Source organism: Lemur catta, chromosome 21 (assembly GCF_020740605.2).
Source record: "Lemur catta isolate mLemCat1 chromosome 21, mLemCat1.pri, whole genome shotgun sequence".
Classification (NCBI taxonomy): Eukaryota; Metazoa; Chordata; class Mammalia; order Primates; family Lemuridae; genus Lemur; species Lemur catta.
The window spans coordinates 20,151,871-20,176,049 of NC_059148.1; the positions used below are offsets into that span (position 1 = coordinate 20,151,871).

At 46.5% G+C, this 24,179-nt stretch overlaps 1 protein-coding gene across 3 annotated transcripts in view; it reads right to left on the reverse strand.

The window, feature by feature from the left end:
• Positions 1 to 24,179, reverse strand: part of CCDC60 (coiled-coil domain containing 60) — a 150,313-nt gene that overhangs the window by 33,816 nt on the left and 92,318 nt on the right. For all 3 annotated transcript variants that reach the window (XM_045534698.1, XM_045534699.1, XM_045534697.1), the window contains exons 3-4: positions 12,015 to 12,185; positions 5,404 to 5,514 (exon numbers count right to left, since the gene is read on the reverse strand). In XM_045534698.1, the coding sequence (XP_045390654.1) occupies positions 5,404 to 5,514; positions 12,015 to 12,185 (282 nt within the window). The remainder of the gene's footprint in view (positions 1 to 5,403; positions 5,515 to 12,014; positions 12,186 to 24,179) is intronic.

Genomic DNA, 24,179 nt, shown 5'->3' on the forward strand with positions numbered 1-24,179 from the left:
TTCTGATATTTTTGGACACCTTGTATTAATATAACACCTACAATGAGCTAGGCATCATGTAAATATACATTTTTTAATTCTCCCAATAATGTGCTTGGGTATGAATTATTATTGGGGATGTGGCTGTGTTCCAATAAAGTTTTATTTACAAACTGAGGCTCAGAGAGGTGCAATCACTTTGCTCAAGGCCACATAGCTTGTTGGCGATAGAGAAGGTGTCTTAATATCTCATTTAGAGCTCAGGACACCTCTACAAGGAGCATACTGTTCCTGCCTCCTCTTTACAATGAGGGACATGAGGCCCAGTGAGTGACCCGAGGTCACACTGCTAGGATTAGTGAGGATTTGGACCGACGTCTCTTTAACCCCAAAGACTGTGCTCCCAAGGACCAGGTACTGGTGAAGCCAGAGCAGTGGTCGCCCTGAGAGCGAGGTCAGGAGAGGGTTAACCCGCTGCCTGCCTTTTTCCTGGAAACAAGGTGGAGTCCTGGCCAGCCGCCCTCCTCCCCCCATCCTTTCTCCTCTTGCACTAATGGGCCAGATGCCTCCATTAAGAACCTGTGTAATGGCTCTTCTCTGAAACTTCATCCTGCCTGATCACCACTCCCCAGGGTTCCTAGGCCTGGTGTTTGTAGGGGGAAGAAGGTATCTACCCCCACCGCCCCCCATTTCCAGGAAGGCACCACTTCAGCAGGTGGGGCCCGAGCCCTGGGCGCAGGTGTGCAGCTGGCCCAGGGTTACCCTGGCTTATCCTTGACAGGCGTCCATTTCACTCAGCTTGAAGGGGAACTGCCCTGCCACCCTCCAACCTCTCACCCCCGTGTCCTGGGGTGGTCATGTCCTCCAGGTCTTAGCAAACCTAAAGGCAGCAGAACTCCTTCCTTTCTTCTCTGGAGCCTTTTCCTTCCACAGATTAGTGAATAACTGAGCACCTAATTTTCCTTCCCTTCTCATTTCAAGGACCTGTAAGCCCACAGCCCTTCCAGTTCTTGTCTCTCGCTTCCCTCTAAACACCATCTTGGGCCCTACAGGTGACAGCATTTTGGTAACTCTGCAAACGGGCGTGTCCAGCATTTACCCAACAGCAGCAGCAGCTGCGCCTCGTGCCTGGTCCTGGGCCATGAGCACCTCGCTACACCCTCCCCATAACCACAGGAAGCTGTGAAAGGCTGGGGGGGTGCCTACCTGCTCTTCTGTTTGACAACATGGAGCCCCTGCAGACCTGGGCTTTGGATTGTGGGGTGGGCAGAGAAGCACTCAAAAGGAGTTAACTGATGAGATGGAGTGTGCTTGGTCACGGGGCAGTGCTGGGGACATGGGGCACGTGAGCAGCAGATGCATTTCCACAGGTGGCAAGAATAGGTGCAAACCTGACCCCCTCCCTCCCTTGCTTTAAAATCTTCAAACTCCCTAAATCCTCCATAATGGGCTGAATTGTGGACACCTGCAACTTCATATGTTGAAGCCCTAACCCCAGTACCCTGGGGTATGACTGTACTTTGGAGATAGGGCCTTTAAAGAGATGATTCAGTTAAAAATGAAGCCATGAGGGCGGGCCCCAATCCCATCTGACTAGTGCCCTTATAAGAGGAGGAAATCTGCACACGCAGAGAGACCGTAGGGCTGCGTGCACAGAGAAAAGGCCATGTAGGGACATAGACGGCAGCTGTCTTTGAGATCAGTAGAGATGCCTTGGAAGAAACCAACCCTGACAGCACCTTGATCTTGGACTTCCAGCCTCCAGAACTGTGAGAAAATACATTTCTGTTTTGCAAGCCATCCAATCTGGTGTTTTATCATGACAGCCCAAGCAGACTAACTCACCACCACGCAGGGGCCTTCACCCACCTCTCCAGCCTTGAGTCATCCCACTCGTTTCTGCAGCCTGGCAAAATTCTGCTCCGTTGTTCACTCACCATGCCGTCCTTCACACTGTCTGGGATAAAATCCTATGGGCTTGGTCAAAGTGCTTAACTTCCCTGAGTCTCAGTTTTCGCATCTGTAGAATGGTGGTAATTGTAGTACCTCCCTTGTAAGGGTAGGGCAAAGTGCTTAGCATTGTTCTCTGCCCCTGATATGTATTTCCCCTCCTCCTCCTTTTTCATCTTTCAGTGATCATGCTGCAGCTCAGATATCACCCTCACCAGGAAGCCCTCCTTGATTGCTCTAGGTCTGGGTTAGACTCTCTCTAAGGAGGTTTTAAAGCAACGGGTTCCCTTGTCCCCACCTTTGAGTTCCTGCTCTATTGTAACTACCTGTTTCCTCATCTTTCCAGCCCATGAACCTGCAAGCTACAGAGTCTTGTCCACCACAGGGTATCCTGTGCTTCACACGGAGTAGACTCAATGTATTTCTGGTTACTGAGTGGAAGATGGTGGGAATGAATTTGTTTGGATTTGACATTTTCCTGAGCTGCTAACTTGGGGACAATTCTTATAGACAAACCACTGAGATAATGAAGAGTAACAACAACAACATCAGCAGCAGCAGCAAAATAATATTAATAGTAATAGTAAATACTTCCCATAGAGCGCTTGCTCTGTGCCAGATGCTGTTTTAAGTGCTCAACATTCATTAACTAATTTCATCCTCATAAAATCCTGTGAAGAAGGTGCTATTACCCCCATATTGCAGATGAGAAAAATGAAGCATAGAGGGCCACGTGACTTGTGCAAGGTCACAAAAGCCAGCAAATAGCAGAGCTGGAATCTGAGCCCAGGCAGCCTGGCTCCCGAATCCGTGCTCTTAACAACAATATGTTGATGCTGTCTCTTGTTATAGGTCAGAGACTTGGCTTTGCATAGGAATAGAGCTTCATCCGATGGGTCTGGACTTTTCTCTCTGTTTATAAAAAGCATCTCATCTAATCTGCAGTGAAACAAACCTAAAAAAAAAAAAAAGTTCCCAGAAACATGTTTGATAGAAATTGGTCCTTTCTTGTAATGATCATGTGTCACGTCATAGTACAATATCTTGGATTTTATCAAATTAAAAGAGAAAACATTTATTTTCTTAAATTCAGGGCATAATAGGTGAAAATGCTGAACAGGGACGTACAAAGCCTGCTTCTGAGATCCTTGAGCTCAGAACTCCAGGCAAGCACCAGTGGGCAGCACACCTGAATAGCTCCCTCTATTAAAACTGCCGTACCAACCAGAGTACCAGCGGGCATAGACATCTCTGAGAAGAAAACATTTTTTTATATCCTCTTATTAAGAGGAATCAGAAAATGCATTCAAAGCCATCCCAAGCACCCCGCGCTGATTGCCAAGGGCAAATCTGGACACAGGTTGCGGATGCTGCACTTGCTGCCCGATTGCTCACAAAAGGCTGTGGGGGGACAGCCCCGTCGTCTAAGAGAGAAATCGCTGGGCTGTTTCTCATTCCTACAGACCACCCACCCCCCTTTTTAAAGATAAAGGTCAAGTCTCCTGTGAAATGACTGAATTGATCCCTGCACAGGTGATTCAGAATGATCAGCCAGTTTTGGGATCAATCACATTGGGATTGAAGGGACTAACCCGGCTCCGATCTGCATTGGCTGTTGTGACAACCGAGAATCCAGGAATTGACCAGGTGGGGCCTGCCCTGATGCCTTTTGGTAGACTGATTACGACAGTGTCATCCCTTTCTGCTTTGCACACTCTGCAATGTGACTTAGCGGCTTCCCCCCATCAAGAGGTAGAGTCTTTCCTCCCACTCCTTGTGTGTGGGCTGGCCTGATGACTTGATTTTGCCAGTAGAATGTCACCGTGTCAATTCTGAGCTTGAGCCTCAAGGGCTTAGGGTACTTAGGCTCTTGTCCTTGGACCCTCTCTGACCACCATGTGAACAAGCCCGGGCTAGACTGCTGGATGTTGAGAGACATCACCCTGGCCACCAACCAATCACCCAACAGACTTGTGAATGAGGCCATTCTAGATCGGTCAACCTCCAGCTCCCCCATCAGCTGGGTGCACACACATGAGCAAATCCAGCCCAGATCAGCTGAGCTTGGTCTGACTAGTAGAATCACCCAGCTGACCTGTACTAGATGGTTGTTGTTTTAAGGCACTCCACGTTGAGGTGGTCTGAAATACAGCCATAGATTACTGATACAGTTATCAAATGCAGCTAGAGCCCTTTAAGAGCCAAGGAGAAGACAGGGCAGACTTTAGTCCAGGGCAGGGGTTAGCAGACTACAGCCAGTGGCCTGCCCCTTGTTTTTGTAAATAAAACTTTTTTGGAACACAGCCACTTCCATTGTTGTTGCTTTCCTGCTATAACGGCGGAGGTAAGTAGTTGCAAGAGAGACCACCTGGTCCACATAGACTAAAATAAAGGAGGTGAGTACAGCTCTCTGAGCTTCTGTTTTCTCACCTGCAGAGATAATACACCTACCCCGTAGGGAGGCTGAGAGGACGGAATGAGATAATGCCTACAGAGCCGTCAGTATTGGTCATTATCACTCTGAACAGTGTAGGAGCCTAACAAATATCTGACAAATGAGCAGACAGAGAAGTCTAGAATCATTGCATCTTTGCCCAAAATGAATTCATTCCCCTAAGGCAGTGGTTCTCAATGTGGAGTGGTGTGTGTGTGTGTGTGTGTGTGTGTGTGTGTGTGTGTGTGTGTGTGTGCAGTTTTGCCCCCAGGGGACATTTGGTGATGTTGAGAGACATTTTTGGTTGTCATAACTATGGGGAGAGGAGCTACTGGCATCTAGTGGGTAGAGGCCATGGATGCTGCTAAACATCCTGCAATATACAGGACGGCCCTTCACGACCAAGAATGAATTCTTTCTTCCCACGTGTCAATTAGTGTCAAGGTTGAAAAATCCTGCCCTCAAGTCAAAAGCTTATATCTCTGTGCCTGCAATCTTCCAGTTGAAAAGCACCAAGTAGTGAAAAAGAAAAAGTTGGGCTTGAGATTCTTTGAAATAGACGCAAGGGGAACAAGATGTCAAGGTTTCAGAAAGCAAGAGTGTTCTTCGGAGGGTTGATTAGCCCCTGTGACGCCCTGCAAGGATGAGTTCATGCCTTAGGTCTGAAGACGACAGGGGCTTCTCTGGGAAATTGCTCCGTGTCCCCTGAGCACCGGCTGAGATGTTCTTACACACACTTGATGAGGACTGTAGACAGACTTTATCAGGCTTTGCAAACTATTTGACATTAGGGTGTCTGGTTTGGTAAGAAATGGAATGACTCAGTCCCGGCTGATTTGCCGCTTAGCTCTAAACCACTGTGTCTACTTTCTGTTATTTTTATACGCTGAATAGCTTTGCCAGCTCCAGGCTCGATGTCCCTTTCAAGAGGACAAGGGAATAGCTCCACGGCTCCCAACATGTGAGCTCGCTGAGTCGTTGCAGCTGGGCTTCAGTTTGTAAGCTGGCACAGCAAATGAGCCGCAGGTGAGACTACTTACACGTGAGCCTCGGGGAGGGAGGGAGAAACGATGCAGCTGTGGTGGACGGGAGCGAACGGGTGAAGTACGGCTCCAGCCCCCAACTTCTTAAACTTCTCAGTGTCATATGTGCTGCGGGAAAAGCAGGAAGAAAGAAATCCAGTGAACGAATATAATGAATGCAATGAATGAGCAGCAGTTTTTAAATAGCTTCGTCTTTTGCCAGGGTTTATTTGGCAGATATTACTGGGCACCTACTATGTGCCAGGCAGTAATCCCAGGTTGAGGGATGAGGGTTCTAGATGCAGTTCATGAACAGAGCACATAAAAACCCCTGCCCTCATACAGTGCATATTCTCCTGCAGGAGCAAAGAGAAGAAACCAGATAAATAGATAAATTGTGTGCTATGCTGGTATACCACCCTAGAGATTGGAAATAGTTTCTTTGAGGGCCAGACAAGAAATATTCTCAGCTGTATTCTAGAAACAGCAATTTAATATCATATTTAAGTGTTTCTTGACTCCACTATCATGGAGCAATTCATTTCAGTTATATAAAATATTATATATTTTTTTCTGGCATGCCTGAGTCATAAGGTATGTATTTTTTGCTCATGAGCAAATTTAGCTCACAGACATGTTTTAATTAGTCTATTCTGTGTGTGTGTATGTGTTTGTGTGTGTAATGGAATCAATTGTCCATACTTTAAAATTGGGAGATGTCAGGTAAAAATTGAAAAGCTCTGGGTCTCAAAAACTTGAAAGCTTGGCCACTGTGGGCCTGTGTTTCCACAGGTGAGAATCGTGGAACCAAAGATTCAGAATCATTGCTTGCTTTGCATGAGATGTGAGCTTCTTGGGTGCCCCAGACTCAAGCACCCCTGGTTTTTCACTTGCCACTCCCCTTACTAATTCAGGCCTTGTTCCCTGCAGGCCTTTTAGTTTCTGAGCCCTGGTCTAAGTACTTTCATTGATTGGATTCTTGATGGGTTTCCTAATTCATTCATTTCTACCAATAATTATTGAACATCTTCTCTGTGCTGGGGGCTGCAGATGCAGCAGTGTGTGAGACAGACCCAGCCTGTCCCCTCCAGAAGCTTAGAGTCTAGTGGGGGAGACAGGCATAGCCAAACACACAGCTGGGATAAGTGTTCAGACGGAGAGTGTCTTAACAGCCTAAAATGGTGAATTTGACTGAAACGGAAGCCAGGGAATACTGTACTTCCTTGAGAAAGTTGTGGCAATTTTGAAACATGTCCCCCAAATTCTTAGATACTTCTCCAATAGAGAAGTTGGTCTGTGTCCATTTCCCCTTAGATCTTGGCTCTGTGACTGACTGACCTAACAGCATGTGTCAGACAGCAGTGATTGGATGCCGGCTCCAGGAACTGGCAGCCTCGTCTTCCTGTGTCCTGGGATGTTAGCCTCTAGCCGCCATGTTGTGAGGAAGCTGGCAGCCTATGAAGAGGCCACAGGGAGCAGGACTAGTCTCGCCAGCTGATGGCCAGCTTGTCACCCATGTGAGTGATCTGTCTTGGAAATAAGCCCTTCAAGCTGCCTCAACTGATGTTGTGTGGAGCAGAGACAATTCTGTCCCTCTGAGCCATACTCAAACTGCAGACTTATGACAGAGAGAAGTGTTTTTTGTCTTGAGTTAATAAGTTTTGGAGTGGGTGTTTATGGCAATAGTAACTGAGATAAAAGTAAATACTGAGCTGAAATCTGAAGGTTGAATGGGAAGGAACTAGGTACATGGAAGAGGGAAAGGTCTTCCAGCCAGAGGAAATGGCATATGCAAAGGCCCTGTGGTGGAGGGCATGTCATGAGTAGGAAAACAGGAGAGTGTGGCTGGGGCAGAGGGAGCAAGAGGAGGCTGTGAGCTGGGGCTAGAGAAGCAAGCCACAGGCCAAGATCAAGGATCCTGGACCCCCTTGCTCAGACTTTTGTCTTTGTCCTGGGAGGAATGGCAACCAGGGAGGGTATTAGCTGGGAGAAATTTATATTTTGAAAAGATCACTCTGGCTTAGCATGGGGAATGGCATGGAGGAGGCCAGTGAAGGTGATGCAGGGACACATGTTAGGAGTTTATCTTCCTCCTGGGAATTTGAAGACAATCCTGGGGTCATAGAGTTAACTAAATGATAGGGCCAGAATCTAAGTCCTCTGAATATCATTTGTATTGCCTCTTTATTCAACCCTAGAGCTGGGGAAACCACAAATACATTGCTGTGCCCCCACCTTACTGGCTAACTGTGTCTCTCAGAGGTTTAGGATGCGTGGAAATTAACCCAACTTTTACATCCTTAATTCCTGGTTTTATGTCTTCTCTCAACCATAGTAATAAAACAAATTTTACCCATTTTTTCCCCCACCTTTTCAGCTGAATCTGCAGCTGAAAAATGAGGTCATTGAACACAGTGGGAAAGACTGTTTGCAGGCAGAAATCTTTTGGGACGTGCTTGATTTTCTTTTTTTTCCCTGCCTAGTTTGTCAGCCTTCAAACTTTTGTCTAAAAGAACTTATTCTATGGTCTTAGATCCAGAGCAGGGCGCGGAGGGGGGACAATCTCTTTTGCTTTTGTAATGCACAAGGATCAAATACTTTGTTAAAAAGTATTTATAAATGAACGCTTGTATTTTTGATGCTTTTGTGATTGGAATTATATCTGTAGAAGCATAGCTCTTAGATATGAGATGCTTTTTAGCCTTCATGGAAATTAAGATTTTTTAGCCATAAATTTAAGGATTTTAGGTAATTGAGGCCTAGAAAGATCAAATTCACTTTACTGCCTACTAATAGCTGACAATTACCAAGCATGTTTTATATGCCAGGCTCTGTGTTAAGCACCGTTTCATTTATTGCTTATAACCAACTTGGGAGCTTGGTACCATTTAAATGGGCAAGGAAAAGAGAGGCTCAGGGAGGTACAGGGACTTATCCAAAGTTAAGCAGTTGCATGGGGGAAAATCAGAACTCAAATCCAAGTCCTGATGGGCTCTAAGGCTTGTGCTCTTAACTACTACCCTGTCTTGGTATAGACAACCCCCTAAAACCATTCGATAACACCCTCCCACCCCTATATTTGGTGGTTATGTCGCAGTAATGGCTTCCAGTTTTATTTTAATAACCAGCCTTGTACAGCTCATAGAATCCACCAGATAAGACATAACCAAGCCGATGTCTACAAAAGGAGCAATCTCACGCATATTTAAACTTATTAAACTTTAAATAAACCATGTCTCCCACACGGAAACATGGATCGGAGAGGAGAGAATTGTGTTCCACGAACACAGATTAAAAACCCCATCCAAAGAACTGGAATGTCACACCCGGACCGTTTCAACAGGCACAAGAGCATCTTTAACAGTTTGCCCCCCCCCCCCCCCCCCCGAGCTTGTTGTGTCTGCCTGTTAATCTGAGCACAGCTCCTGCAAAAAGGAGCCATGAGTTCATTCCTTCCTTTTATTCCAGGGAGTGGCTGCCAGCTGGCTAGTGTCACTAGAAGCAGCAGACTCTACAGGCGCCCTGGGGCTCAGGCTGTGGGGCAGAATTTGTGCTGAGCCCTTGGGACCCTCATGGAAAGGGCAAGAACCTCCCGACTCACTGGGTGGCCTTGTCTGTCTCACGTACCCTTCAAGGTCTGATGAGGACGTTTCATGGTTCTGACTCTGAAAAGAATGTTCCTGACTTTTGGCAGAAGACAACACAATCACAGGCCTCCTTTGCCTGCCTGGGCGCTCCTGGCCAGACCCGCCGCCTGCAGGGATTTCTGATGGGCTGACACTGATGGTGTCTTCTCAACCTGCCTCTTTTTGTCACCCAACCGAATCCCATTCGGCATTAAAGGACTTGCTCAGAAGTCATACCCCTGGGGATTCCCACTCCACCCTGCACACGAGGGGAAGGGCACACTTGAGGGGACGTTAGCGTGTACCTGCGTGGTGCTCTGTTGAGCTACTGCATGCGGTGGGGGCTCTCCCTTAATCTATTATCACGTTTCTATGCCAGCAGAGGGCCCACGCATAGTAGGCCTTCAACATATAGTGGTTAGCTGTGCAACTTCCTTCCCTACCCAAACTTACTTTGAAACTGGTCGAGATAAAGGTCCAAGACCTAATGCACAGGAGACCACTGACATCTTTCTAAGGATGTCATGGGCGAAGAGAGCCGTGGATTAACATCTCACACTGTGAGGCAGAACCTCGTAAAAATCTATAGCAGACATCTCGGCTCTCTTCCAGTCAGGGCTGCCTTTTCTCTCCTTGGCCCTCCAAAGGGTCCCTTCTGCCCACCCTCTCAGCCAGTCTTCTGGCTGTCACCCGTCTCTCAGGTGGATCTGTCTAGCTGTATCGAATGCATCATACTGCCCCATCTTAACAAAAAAAGGTTCCTGCTCAGGGACTCCACTCCTTCAAAAGGCACGGAGGAGTGATGGTAAATCATAAATATTTTCTCTTCTCTTAGAACAAACAACTAAATTAGTAAATGAATGCACAAATATCAGGCTAGCTTTATTTAGACCAACCCTTTGGGAAAAAATAACCAAAAATGCTGGACAAAATAGCAAAAAAAAAAAAATCTTAAAAATGGCAAGGAGGTTACAAAAGGGGTATCGGGACTCTCTAGGTGACAATGAAGAGAGAATGGAAACTAGAGAGATGAGGCGGTGTGGGGGTTGCTTTGGTCCTAAGGATATTTGCCAGTTTTGGAAAGGTTAACTTTCCTTGTAATAGCTTCATAGGGCAAAGGGGGGCATAGAGTCCACACAATTGAGAAGTCAAGGAGACCTTTCCCACGATAACCTGGGATTCCCAAGGGCCACAGGTCAGGGGGAGGGTGACTGGACATATACCAGCCCCCTGTGGTCTTGCAGGCTGGGTTCCCGCCCATCACCTGGACCCTTGAGCTTTAAAGAGGCCCCTGACCTGGAGTGTCCAGCCCTCCCACCCACCCCATACTTCAGGGCCCTACAGACGGGAACCCTTGCTCTATTTGAAAAAAAAATTTTTATCTAGGTGGAAGTCACAGAACATAAAATTAACTGTTTTAAAAGGTACAACTTAGTGGCATTTAGTACATTCACCAGGTTGTGCAACCATCACCTCTATTTAGTTCCAAAACATTTTCATCACCCCCGAAAGGAGACCCCGGGCCCATTAAGCAGTCACTCCCCGTTCTCCCTGTCCCCACTGCCCCCCAAGTCCCTGGCAACCACCAATCTGCTTTCTGTCTAGGAGGGACCTGAAATGCATTATTAGTGAAAGAAGCCAGACACAAAAGGTCACACCTTGTTTGATTCCATTGGCTCATATTCCTATTTCTTTACATGAACATTCTGAAGCACAGAATGCGGGAAACGCTGCAGAGGAAAGGTGGTGTCTGCCATGGTTTCCTTCTTCTGCAAGCAACTTGGCAGTTTGGATTTCTGCAGGCAGCCTTAGCACAATGGCTCTCAACCGTGGCTTCACACTGGAATCATCAAGGGGATCTTTAAAAGATTCTGTGAACAGCTAACACCCCCAGAGAGCCTAATGGGACCGGTCTGGGATGGAGCTGGGTATTGGTGTTTCTGAGTCTGATGTGTAGCTGGGGTGAAGACGGCTGCTCTAAAGGGACAATGGCTACAGCTGCAGGCTGTTTCTACCACGCATCTCCTCCCTCCCTACTTCACCGGCTCCTTTCTTGTCTGTGGTTTGTGCCTCATTCACTCTGCATGAGCTAAGGATCCCAGGATTTTGTCCACGACTAATGGTGCAGTCCATGGATTTTAGTGCCACTGGGTTTGGGACTCAGGGGTGCTTTCTAACCATGACCTTGGGGAAAATTAATTAACATCTCTAAGCCACATTTCTCCATCTCTAAGATAGGGCCAATAATGGTACCTATCTCACAGGGATGTTTTGAAGTTTAGGCGAATAGATGTGCACGAAGCACGTGGTAAACACTCATCATTGTTGTATTTGTTGATGTTGTTGGAATGAATAATCATATGCATGGGTGTTTCGTAATGGGCCAGTCTGTTGTCTCCCAGCCAGGGGAAAAGTCCTTTACAAAAAGATGGGGCTACCTTGCGTAATAGACCGACAAACACTTTCTGTGCGCCTGCTTTGTGTGGAGCTGAGCTGGGACTGGGGAAGCAGCTGAAGGAGAGATGCTCATGTGGAATGAAGAGAACTGGCACGCAAACACACGATTTGGGGACCCGGGCTGCAGATGGGGGCAAGGAGCTGCTTGGGCTGGAATCCAGGAAGCATCAGGAGAGGGCAGAATTTAAGCTGGGCGTGTAGTGGTGAGTAGAACTTTAGCTGGAAGAGGATGTGGGGATGGGTATTTAAGGAACAGCATGGGGAAAGGCCTGGGAAGGAGGGAAAGGGCACATTTGGGGACCAGCAAGATTTCCCGTGTAGCTCTTAGCATCAGGTATGAGCACAGACATACTAGAAGATACTGCGCCAAATATCAGAAGGCGAGGCTGCCAAGGTGGGTTGGACTGGACTAAAGACGGCGTTAGACGCCAGGCTGAGAAGGGGCCCCTGCTCGGAGACGCTGCCCCCGCTCAGCCCGGCCAGCAGGGCTCACTCTCGGTGGTCTTGCCCAAGACCATCAGCGCGGCTGCTGCTGCGTCCACTTACCTCAGCAAGGTATCCCCATAGTGGATTGTCGAGATCTTTTTGGCTGGCTGGAATTTATTTCTTTCTTCCTCTTGCAGTTTTTCAAGCTGTTGTTGCCTCTTTTTCATGGCACTCTCCTCCCTCAGAATGGTAAAATATCCACGGCCTACTTTCACCGACTTGATCAAGAAGCTGGCGGGGGTCGGGGGGGTGGGGATGGGGACAGAGAGAGAGAGAGACACAAAAATTTTAAAAAACAAGATGAGTTGACTTATATTAAGGCGATGTCCTATTGTCCGGGGCACCCTTGTGTCTGTCGGATAGGAGCCTTCCCATCTCTCGATTTCCCAAGTCGGACAGACCTGAGCTTGAATTCTGGATCCACCTGGTCCTGAAGGCCTCGGACAAGTCATTTCATCTCTCCAAGCCTCGTTTTCCTCATCGTTCCATCACCCAACCAATAGTTACGAGTGCCCCCCCGTGCCAGGCGCTCTGCCTGTGCCAGGAGGTGAGCATAACGATTCACAGTCCTCAGGACGGGACACCTCCCGGCATGGGAAGGGGTCGGCAGCAAGGTGCCTGGCCCTGAAGTCAAATGGCACCACAGGGCCTGGGCTCCTGGCCAAGGCCGCCCTCTCTGCGATTTGCCTACGTGCTCACACTTCCGAGCACCACTGCAGAAGTCTAAGAAATAACGTGTAGGCAGTTGCTACGTCAAGTAACATAAGTCAGGACTTGATTGTTTTTTTTTCTTTCCAATTCAATCGCTGTTTCCTAATCAGACGTCCCGATGCTGGCTTGATGTGAAGACATTCTGTGCCCCGATGGGCTACACACCTCCCTGCCCTGTGCCAGGCTTCACCTTGAGCTTGGAGTTAGCCGCCCTGTGGTGGAGCAGGAGTGAGGCAGTCTGGGATGTTGTCTGGGATGTTGTCAGGCACCGTATTAAACCATCACCACGGTCCCTAGATACAAACATTGGTTCTGAAATTCAATTTTATTTCTTCTCCCAATTTCTCAAAAGCAACTGACGTGTGCCGGGCGTGGTGATGACTATTGGGGATATAGTGATGGAAAAGACAGCAGGTCCCTCAAAGTTCATGGTCTAGTGGGAAAGAGAGATACGTGGAAAGTCACTGTTAACATGGCGTGATGGGGCAGGGAGGACTCTGGGCTTTGCGGGGGGACCTGATTCAGACTGGGGGCGGTGGTGGTAGCTGGAGACTTCTTCGCGGAGAAAGTGATGTTTCCTTTCCCTCTTTCAGGGTGGCCTCGTCCTCTCTTCTGGTCTCTCTCTTGTGCTCAGTTGTGGAAGGGAATATTCTCAGTCAGACATCACAGCCAGACTGATATGATCAATGGACCCTGCTTTTTTTTGCTAGGCAGAGGTAAGGTATCACTAAGGGCATTTTCATTTCAGCAGGGGACTCTTATCTTAATAAACGTCCGCTGGGAAAATGCTGGGGGGGGGTGGGGCTTTTCTGGCATTTTTCAAATCATATCACACAGGTGGCAGCTAAGGAATAACTTTTCACTCATTCATTTCTCTGGCTGGCCTTGGCTGAGAACCTGCCATTCCGGGCACCAGTGCAGGGGACTGGGGCTGCACAAAGCAATAAGATGAGGTATTTGCGCCCCCAGACACATCACAGTATAATGGAGGAAGAGCACCCACAAACATGTGCTCTCGACCTGATGTGCCAATGGGCTAGAGGGGCCTAGAGAAATCTTGGGAGGCTTCCTGGAGGAGGTGGCATTTGGGCTAAGCAGGAATTCACCAGTAGGATGAGGTGGGAAATGGCATACTGGTGGATGGATTAGCAGGTGTAAATGCAAAGAGGTGAGTCTGCAAAGAGGTGAAGACAACCTGTTTAGGGAGCTACAAGTATTAAAAAGCTGGAGCACATAAGGAGTGCAGGGGAGTAGCTAGAGCCAAAGCTGGCAATGCCCACAGGGAACAGATGGCACAGGGCCTTAGGTTCTTAAGTGAGCCCAGAGTTGGGGGTTGCTAGGAATGTACCTTCTAAAAATACTCCAGGAATCTGCAAATGTCTGAGTTTTCATGAACAATTTTTAAAGCCATTAACAATACCTAAGACACGAAAGACTGTGTTATGTGCCAGAGCAACTTGTTTTGTGCATTTCTATTGCATAGACCTTAGTTCACCCATCCGGCAATGCACATCTTTGACACGAGGCTGTGTCTGAACAATCACTGGCCTTTCAAAGTCACTGCCAGCTGGGTGGCAGTTGCTTTGCAGGTGTCATTGCCTCTGTGTGTTCAAACCCGGTTGTTACTCCCGGGAGCCTGACTGCACAACTGCCCCCTTAATGTTTTAGTCAACAAACCACTGGACCATGAGTTGGGCGTCTGGAGAGTCTGTTTTTTTGACATAGTTTTATAAAATCAAGAGATGCCAGAATCAAAACTTTCAGACTAGGGATCAGTAGCTAGGAAGAAAATCCTGGAGACAACAGTGGAACATCTTTGTAAGAAATATTGCATTGGACATTGCTGACTCTGAGTGGAAAAGCGATTCAGAAGAGCTTAGCTCTGAAGAAGTTTGAGGAATACCTCAACCAAGGTATTTCATTTTATTAATATATTTTCCTTTTTATGTGAGCAGAATATAAAAGTACGAACAGATAAACAGAGTATAAGAAATTGGGCTGGCGTGGCGGCTCATGCCTGTAATCCCAGAACTGTGGGAGGCTGAGGTGGGAGGATCACTTGACCCAGCAGTTCAAGATAAGCCTGGGCAACATAGTGAGACCCCATCTCTACAAATTAAGAATTTAGCCAGGTGTGATGGTGCTGTAGTCCCAGCTACTAGGGAGGCTGAGGTGGGAGGATTGCTTGAACCCAGGAATTCAAGGTTATAGTGAGCGATGATCGCACCACTGCACTCCAGCCTGGGTGACAGAGCAAGACTCCATCTCTTAAAAAAAAAAAAAAATTATCTAGGTATTCTTAAAAATTAGGAAATAGGTCTTTCTCCACCCGTGGGGACTGATCCTTTCTCTGGAAAGTATTTTCTTTTGTGTAGCTTCCTTTACTGTCATTCTTTCTTTTGTGTGATAATAAACTATTTGTATTAAAAAAATAAGGATATAAAATATTTTTACAAAATAAAAATTCTAAGTGATAAGAAAGCACTGTCTTAATTTAATTGGTAGCGTTACTGTTTTGTTTTAAAAATCTTTGTTTTATATTTCTTGCTGTTTTAAAAATTTTTTTGTTTCTTTTTCTTTTTGCTTTGTTTTTAATGGTGTACCTTAGGTTTGATGGTGGCCGAGATCAATAAAAGGCAGTATTTGAGTTTCTGAGGCACGTGTCACTGGAAGGTCACCAGTGATCTTTTTCTGAATGTAGACCCTGCTTCTCAGGTCATGTAAAATATTCTGAATGTTCACGCCACGTGTCACATGTCTATCCAAGCCAGTCAGTGGCATGCAAGTCACACCCACTCAGCTCATGTTTTGCCACTGCAAAACCATCTCTCAGTTTCCTCATGTATAAAATTGGGCAAAAACAAATGAATGGGTAACCTTTTATAACACAGTAAAACCATATCACAGGTACCTTTTAGCCCCTAACTGTCAGTCCTAGGTGATTTGCCTGACTTTTATTTTTAAGTTTAAGAATGTGAGCAGTTAATATGATGTGAAATTTTGCTTTCAGGCTTCTGAATCAGTGAGCATCCCGGGGTTGCAAGGGAACTTGATAAAAAGAAAATGGTTACCATTTGCAACAGCTTAATTTGACAAAGGAGGATTTTTCTCTGTGTAGCTCGAGCAAAGCACACGCAGAGATCACCTGGGAGGTGAGGCTGGTGTGACAGCAGCTGTTTGTCACTGTTGTGTGACTTCGCAGAGATGGGTTGGACCCTGGCTGAGTCTGTCTGGGCTGCTTTTACAAAAATACCACAGACTCGGTGCTTAAACGACAGAAATTTCTCACATTTCTGGAGGCTGAGAGTCCAAGATTAGGGGCCAGCACAGCTGGGCTACGGTGAGGGCCCTCTGGCAGGTGGCAGACTGGCGTCTTCTCATTGTACCCTCACATGGAGGAAAGAGAGCGAGACAGCTCTCTGGGATCCCTTTAATAAGGGCACTAATCTCGTTCATGGAGGTGGGGGCTCATCACCTCCCAGAGGCCCCACCCTCCTAATAGCATCACATTGGGGGATTAGGATTTCAACATATGCATTTCATGGGGGGACACAAACATTCAGTCCTTAATAGATCCTTGACCCAAAATTTGGTTCAGAAATCAAGACTGGCAGTACACACACACACACACACACACACACACACACACACACACACACACCAAGAAGGTGTGAAATGGCTTATTACTCACAGGACGAGGCTTTCTGCGGTGAGCAGGGAAGGCTCCCAAACAGGGGGAGCAAGGAGGGGAGAATGGCCTGGGGTTTTAAGGTGTTTAGGTGGTGGCAGTGGTTCCTCTTCCTGGCCATGGTTTGAACTTCCCACTGGTGTCAACGCAGGGTACACCTGGACTTTCTAATCAACTTGCCTAGATACGGGCAAGGGGTGCGTGGTGGGGCTTGAAATCTGTCAGCAGTCAAACATCCAAAATGGAGTCAGGGCTGGGCACAGTGGCGCATGCTTGTGCCCCCAGCACTTTGGGAGGCCGAGGCTGGAGGATCACTTGAGGCCAGGAGTTAGAGACCAGCTTGGGCAACATAGCGAGACTCTGTCTCTACAAAAAATGAAAAAAAAAAAAAAAATTAGCCAGGCATGGTAGTGCATGCCTGTAGTCCCAGCTACTCAGGAGGCTGAGGCCGAGGAGTTTGAGGTTGTAGTGAGCTATGATGACACTACTGCACTCTGGCCCTTGGCAACAGAGTGAGACTCTGTCTCAAAAAAAAAAAAAAAAAAAAGAAAAGGAATCAGACTCTATTATATTAACACCCAATTTCCAATTTGTGTGTTTGCCTAAATAGCTGTGTCATTATCAACCATTCAACAAATATTTATTGAATACCTACTGTGTACCAGGAACTAGGTGTTGGGGACACAACAGTAAACAAACCAGCCACAAAGCTCTGGCCCTCACGAAGCTATTCCAGGGAGTGGAGGCAGATTCAAAACTATGCTCGCTGCTCCCATGGAACAGGTCAGTGGGAAGAGCAACTGCCAGGGGTGAGCGGTGTGAGTGCAATTTTAAGTAGATGGTCAGTGAAGGTCTCATTGAGATGGTGACTTTTGAGGACAGACTTGAAAGAGGTAAGGGAGCAATCTGTGCAGACACCTGGGGGAAGAGTGTGCCAGGTAGAGGGAACAGCATGCGCAAAGCCCCTGAGCAAGCACAGCTTTAAATTAAGAAAAGCTTCATTTTCATTGAATAAAATATGTGATATTACACAATACACAGTGTGCTACCAAAATACTGGTTTTGCCTACTTTTAGATATTGGTGTTCTACTTAAGACTTTTGTTATTCTTTGAAAAAGGAAGGGAGAGAGGGAGGGAGGGAGGAAGGAAGGAAGGGAGGAAGGAAGGAAGGGATGGGAAGGAAGGAAGGAGGGAAGGAAGGAAGGAAGGAAGGAAGGAAGGAAGGAAGGAAGGAAGGAAGGAAGGAAGGAAGGAAGGGCTGTGTCCTAGACTTGAAAAAGTAAGGGGGCGCCAGGTAACACTGGCAGTCTCGGCACCTGCTTCCCGACACATTTACGCTAGGGTCCTATCCAAGAGGCAATTGATTTTGCCAATTTAATTAAGAAGCTCATCTCCAATAACTCAGTCTAACATCTTCATGTGTAGGACCCCAGTAATAGAGCTGCAGAGGTCCCTCTCTGCCGTTGGACTTCAATGAGACTTCTCAAGTGCTTCCAGTGTGTTCTTGAGAGGCAGCAAATGATTCACGTAAGAGGCCTTTTTAGTGAACTAGGCGATGCTGGGATTTTCCAGCCGCCGTAGACCTTAGCGCTGCTCACCGATATTTCTGTTTTACCCTCCCAATCTCCCCACTTCTGGGCACATGTGTTAACATATTTAGCCTCACAATGACTCTACATTATAGATGCTGTTACATTATCACTTCCCTTTGCAGATGAGGAAACTGAGGCCAGGAAAGGTGAAGTCACCACATTGGAAAGGAGCAGAGCTGGGGTCTGAACCCAGGCGGAAGTGAGTTCGCAGCAGGGCCCGGCTGTGCACCGTGCTGGCTGGTAGAACGTCAGGGTGTTTCGCAGTGTGGCTGGTCTAAATGTGGCCTTTCCATTGGAAAGTCCCGCCAGCATACCCTGGAAATCCCTTCCATTGCCCATGAAGATCCCGTGGGCCGCTGGGTCCTTGGCTAACTTGGGTGGCTTGTCACTGACTGGCAGGTGTCAGGGGCTTGCTTTTAGCTGAGAAACCCTCCTTGCGGCCATCCAGATTCTCTCCTGGAGTGAAAGGCTGTCGGAGAGCTGTCAGGTCCTGAGAACAGGGCAGCCACTGAGAAAACACACCCCACGTGCTGACTGCACACGGCAGTGGGGAGGGGAGGGGCTCCAGGGACACAGAACAGACCCAGCCAGCTCTGATTTCCATGTGCAGCTGGACGGGAGACTCCATCATCCTCTGCAATGTGTGTGTTATGGATTAAATATATTCTCTCCCCACCAAATTTGTACGTATTTCAGAATGTGATCCTGTTTGGAAACAGGGTGTTGCAGATGTCATTAGTCAAGTTAAGATTGTACTGGAGTAAAATAGACCCCTAAAATCCAGTATGACCGGTGTCCTTATGAAAAGGGGAAATTCGGACACAGACACGCACACCGGGGGGGGGGGGGAATGCCATGCGATGAAGGCAGAGATCGGGTGATGCTTCTGAAGCCTGGGACACCAAGCATTGCCAGGAGACGAGGAGGCAGGGGAGAGGCAGGAACAGGCTCTCCCTTATTGCCCTCAGAAGGACCAACTCTCCTAACACCTTGATCTTGGACTTCTGACCTCTAGAACTGGGAAACAATCAATTTCTGTTGTTTTAGCCACTGGTTTACGGCACTTCATTACAGCAGCGCTAGCAGACTGATACAGTATGATTAAATATCTAGGCCTACACTCATGGAACAGCTTAACTCTGTTTTCGTTTTCTTTGACTGTGAGGGTGAATGCCAGGTTCTGTGCTGGGCACTCACTGTGGGTCAACTCCTGTTCCAGGTGCTACCACTACAAAGGTGAAGACGTCCTCGAAGAATTCTCAGGCTTCACCTCTGCATCGTAGTTATTGACATTTTTGTAGCAATTAAGAGGTTGGTAAATGACTTTTTTTGGACACATGTATGCCCTTATTCCAACAAGGATTAGAGACAAAAAATTTAAAAAGTGAGAAAGGCAGAAGACAGGAAAAACAAGAAAACAAAATCAGGTAAGACAAACATCAAAACCTGTGCTACGTGATCTGGTGCACAGATGTGGCCTGAGCATCCTAGTGGGCCAATGCAAAGAGGGAAACACAACCCTAACATGGTTCCAAATGGCCGTAAGATTTTTGAAAAGCTATTCGGGAGATGCTGAGCTATCCCTGGTGTTGAAACTAGGAAGCGATTTCTCTCAAGAATCTGTATGGGGAGAATACTGTGAAAAAGCCAAGTCTGCAACAAACACCTAGATACAAATAGAGTAATAAATGCTTGTTTTATCAATTAACTCGACAGAAAGGGATAAGGCAGTCGGTGTTGGACAATTTGAGGACTCCAGCGAGCAAATTTTCGGGTGGAATTTCAGCTCCTCTTCAGGCACGGCAGCTAGACTTCCAGCTGCTAGATCTTCTGGGGAGGCCTGGGTGACAGATGAACAGGGTTGGGGGGAGGGTTTGAGCCCTCTTGTCAGACACACCAGTCTATTCTGGGAACTTCAGGCTGTGGGATGTTCATTCAACGAGCTCAGAAGTGCTCCCCTGATACCGCGGAGGCCCATTTAAAAATGCTTAATATTTTAGCAAATCCTCGTTTAATTCCCTGTATGTCCCCTCCATTTTCCTCATCATTATTGCTGATTACCAGGCTATTTGTGCGAAGGGAGCTATTTGCAGGGAAGAGCAGTTTTCGTCTTTAAATCCACTCACCCAGGGCCTCCTGCTCACTGCTTTGTGCCGTGTAAAACTCCCCAAGCTAACATCGCAAGAGGAACAATGGGGAGTGAAATAATTAACTGAGTCAGGCAAGCAGAGGAAGCAGCAGATTATAAAATGGGAAGTTTTCTCTACCCAATCCAACTTCTTAACCAATGCATGGGCGAGGGTGCGTCTTTATCATTAAGGGACATATGTTCTCTGCACAGGGGTCTATGTGTGAGCTGGCGGGGGTGTGGAATGCTCACTGCGGCAATGGCAGGACTCTCAGCAGAGCTCAGCTGAGACAGACAGAGGGACCACACAGAGTGGCCCAGGTTCCACTCCCGAGCACCTTGGGACTTGAGGGGCAGCATTGTGCAATGCTAAGGGGTTAGAGGTAATGGCCTCTGAATAGGATCTTTACTTTGTCACTCCTTTAGGAGGTTTAAACCCACTCTGAATCTCAACTTCTTCCTCTTCAAAGGGGGAAAATATTAGTTCCTCCCTCAAAGGGCTGTTGGGAGGATTAAATGAAACTGTGACCAGAATGAGGTTACTGTAGTGCCTAGTACATAGGGCTCAATAAGGAGGAGCTATTGTTGTTACTGTCAACTCGCTTAACGGTCCTGAGAGGTTGGAGTGATTTACAGATGAGAAAACAGAGAGAAGGTCAAATAAATAATGAGACCCCTAACAGCTGGAAAGTGGCCAAGCAGGGACTGGAAGCCAGTAGGGCTGATTCCAGAATCTCTCTCTCTCTACCTGCATGCCCCAAGCACAAGGACATTCAGTAGGAAGTTTTAAAGCTTTGAGTTTATATATGAATATCTCTGGGCTATTGTGTGGAATTCATCTCTAGGCCTGAAGAAATCAGTGGCTTACATTTTCCCCTTTTATACCATGTTTTATCCAATCCAAGGCACCATTGAGGGCAGATTAGGTCATTACCTGGAAAACATTACCTTCCTCCCCTATCTTTTCTATTCAGAGGTGGAATGTATTTCTCAGCACCGTGAATTTGAACTTGGCTATGTGACTTCTTTGGTTGATGGAATATTAGCAGATATGACTTGAACAAACATGTGAAATAAACTTTCTCAGTTGTGTCCATGAAAAGAACAAAACCCACTATCCCATTGGACCCAGCAGAGTGAGAAAGGCATGGAACAAGCCTTTCTGAACCCAGAAATCTCAGCCTAGCTCAGCCAACCTATGGACACATTAACAAGAGAGAACTACGTATTGAAAGTCACTGAGTTTTGGGGCAGCCTGCTACGCAGCATCATGATGAAAATAGCTGACTAATACATCATCCATTGTAAAATGCACCATTATTTTATGAACCACAAAGAAGGAAAAACACATGTCAATGAAATCAAGACATGATTGTACATTGCATTCCAAGTTCAGAGATGTTAAGATATACCAAAAAAAGGTGCTTCTTAGACACGATAAAATATGGTATATTAAGAAAGAAATTGCCTCACACCTGAGAAAAGGTGGCCCGGAGTAGGACTTGGAGTATGATGTAATTAACAGTTCCTTCCGAGAAGTATCTAGCCAATCTGATAAAATACCTAAGAAATTTTCTGATATCCTCTGTGAGATTAAGAGTCCTTTTTGGGGTGTTAGGTTTACCTACATGGCTGGCTGGCCTGTCAGACTTGTAACAAGGCGATTAACTTTTAACTGGCCGTTCCTGCTTTAAGTGGTGCCACCTAGTCCCTTGCTACTCACAAGTGTGGTCCAGAAGCACCAGCATCACCTGAGAGCTTAGATTTGCAGAATCTTGGGCCCCACTGCAGACCTCCTGAATCCCAATCTACATTTTCAGGGGATCCCCAGGTAATTCATATATATATATTGAAATTCGAGAGGCACTGGTCCAGCCACCTTTTCTCCCCAATTAAAAAAAATTCCAGGAAGAAATCTTCCAATTGGCTTTATTATCTTCCAATTGGCTTTATTAGAAGCCTGGTCCCCTTGCTTGCATGTCTGAAATAAAACTTTGACATGTGCGAGCAATCGAATCGTTTCAGAAATTCTTTAAGAATATCCTTATCGGACGTTCTCATCTTGTGAGGCCACCTTGCCTGAATGTCTCCCATTACCCAAATCAGCCTCCATCCCAAGGACCCTAAAGGAATCTAGGACTGAACATCACCTACAACAGATCTTCCCGGCCTTTTTCTTTCTCAAGGGAACTTGCAAGAAGCTGCAGAGTATTGGAGAGTTGGGAGGCAGAAAAGGAAACTCATGTTCAGCCTTTCTATTATGGGGGGCATGGGATTAACTACTGCAAATCACTTTGTTAAAGACTAACAGTCCGGATGTACTTAAAAAAAAAACCAAAAAACAACTTTTAACGGTATTATGGCTCTACATCCAGCTGGTTTTCACTCACATTTCCCGTCTCTGCCTACAAGAAATATGGGGCTATAAAGCCAGGAGTGCTTTGATGGGAAAGGCAGAATGACATTAAGATGAACAAACAATCCGATTTCAGGGATGTCCTGCTCTCGCAGAAGGGAATTGCCTACATGGGAAATTTTCACTTAACAAATTTTACTGTTTTCAAATAATAGTAAATAAATCAGTTTATTCCCAGTTTGTGGAGGTTGGAGGCTTGGAGAGCACACTTCATCTGGCTGGCTCAGACCTTGCTCTGTCAGCCCACCCAGACATATTGATTTTGGAGGAGGAGAGGGCCAGCATGATGGAATGAAGGGATCTGAAACGCCACCCTTAAATTCTTGAATTTTTAGCCAACCCGTACAAGCAAATTAATAACGCAGCCCCAGTTCAAACGCACCGTGCAAATATTTTGCATTTAAATTCCTGCATTAGAATGCCCTGTTTATACAATAACTTAATAAATCTAGCCTGGCTGCCAAATTGACAAGAAGGTGAGAATCATTCATTAAAATGCAAATGCAATTGAGATGAAATTTGGAATACATTTATTACAGTAATTGAACTTCAGTCAACTGTAGTCACAACACAGATTTTGAACTGCCTTTCAGACAAAAGGACGTGTTGTATTATCCTCCCTCTCCCCCACCAAGTTAATATCTTTGTCAGCATGCAAATTAAAGCCATTTCCTGAGTGCTAATGATTTGCAATGGAGGATTTCACTCTTCTTTATAGGACAAGATTGCCAGAGATAAAGGTCAACTACATACACAAAAGATTGCTCTGGTAGCATATTGTGTATAGAGCAAATTGATTGCAAACATATTCTGAGTGCTTATTGCAACCACATTCTTATTAAATCACATCAGAGCATCTCTTTACCATCCCTGGGTCATTTGCTAATTGTAATGCCCAACAATGGGAAATTTGCTGAGTCAGGATTTCACCTCCTGGATCAAAAGGTGCAGATGGATTTTTCTCCTTTCTGAATGACTCAGCCCAAGGAGAAGGACCCGTTTAGTGGGCTCCTTTTGATCATAAATCACATGGCAGATAGGTGCTACTGGGACTGCTATAATGGCCCAGAGAGCTTGACTCTAACGGAGAAGTCCCTTTAGTTGCTTCAAGTCTTATTCTCTCTGGGTCCTTCGCAAAATTCACGTGGCATTTCTTGGGTGTGGGCAAACAGCGCACATGCACCTAGCAGACTGCCGTTTGAGTTGGAAGAAGCCACAACCTAGAGTGTTTCTTTGGCCAAGGGCAAATGTGCTGTTTAGAAATCACTCCAGGGTGGCATTCAACTGTAGAATGGAGAGATTACTTGTGTCCCTTGACACCTTCATATCCAATTAATTGATCATGAAGTGATATCAACTCTACTTCCTATCAGTTGACTTTCCTCCTGTTGCCACCACCCTAGCCAGAAGCCACCATTTGTTGTCTCTTTTACTCTAAGTAGCTTCCTACCTGGTCTATCTCCTTCCCAATCTGTTGTCCACCTGGCTGCCACAAGGCTCTTTCTAAAAGATAAGTCTTACCATTCTGATTGTAGTTCTCCAAATCCTCCAATTGCTTCCTCCTGTTCTCAGGCTGAAGTCCAGACTCTTACTCCTTCTCATAGCAGTAATGTCCTCTAAGATCTGGGCTTTGGATCTAACCACTTACCCTGTCATTCCTTTGTGAAAGGGGAGGCCTCGCAAAATTAA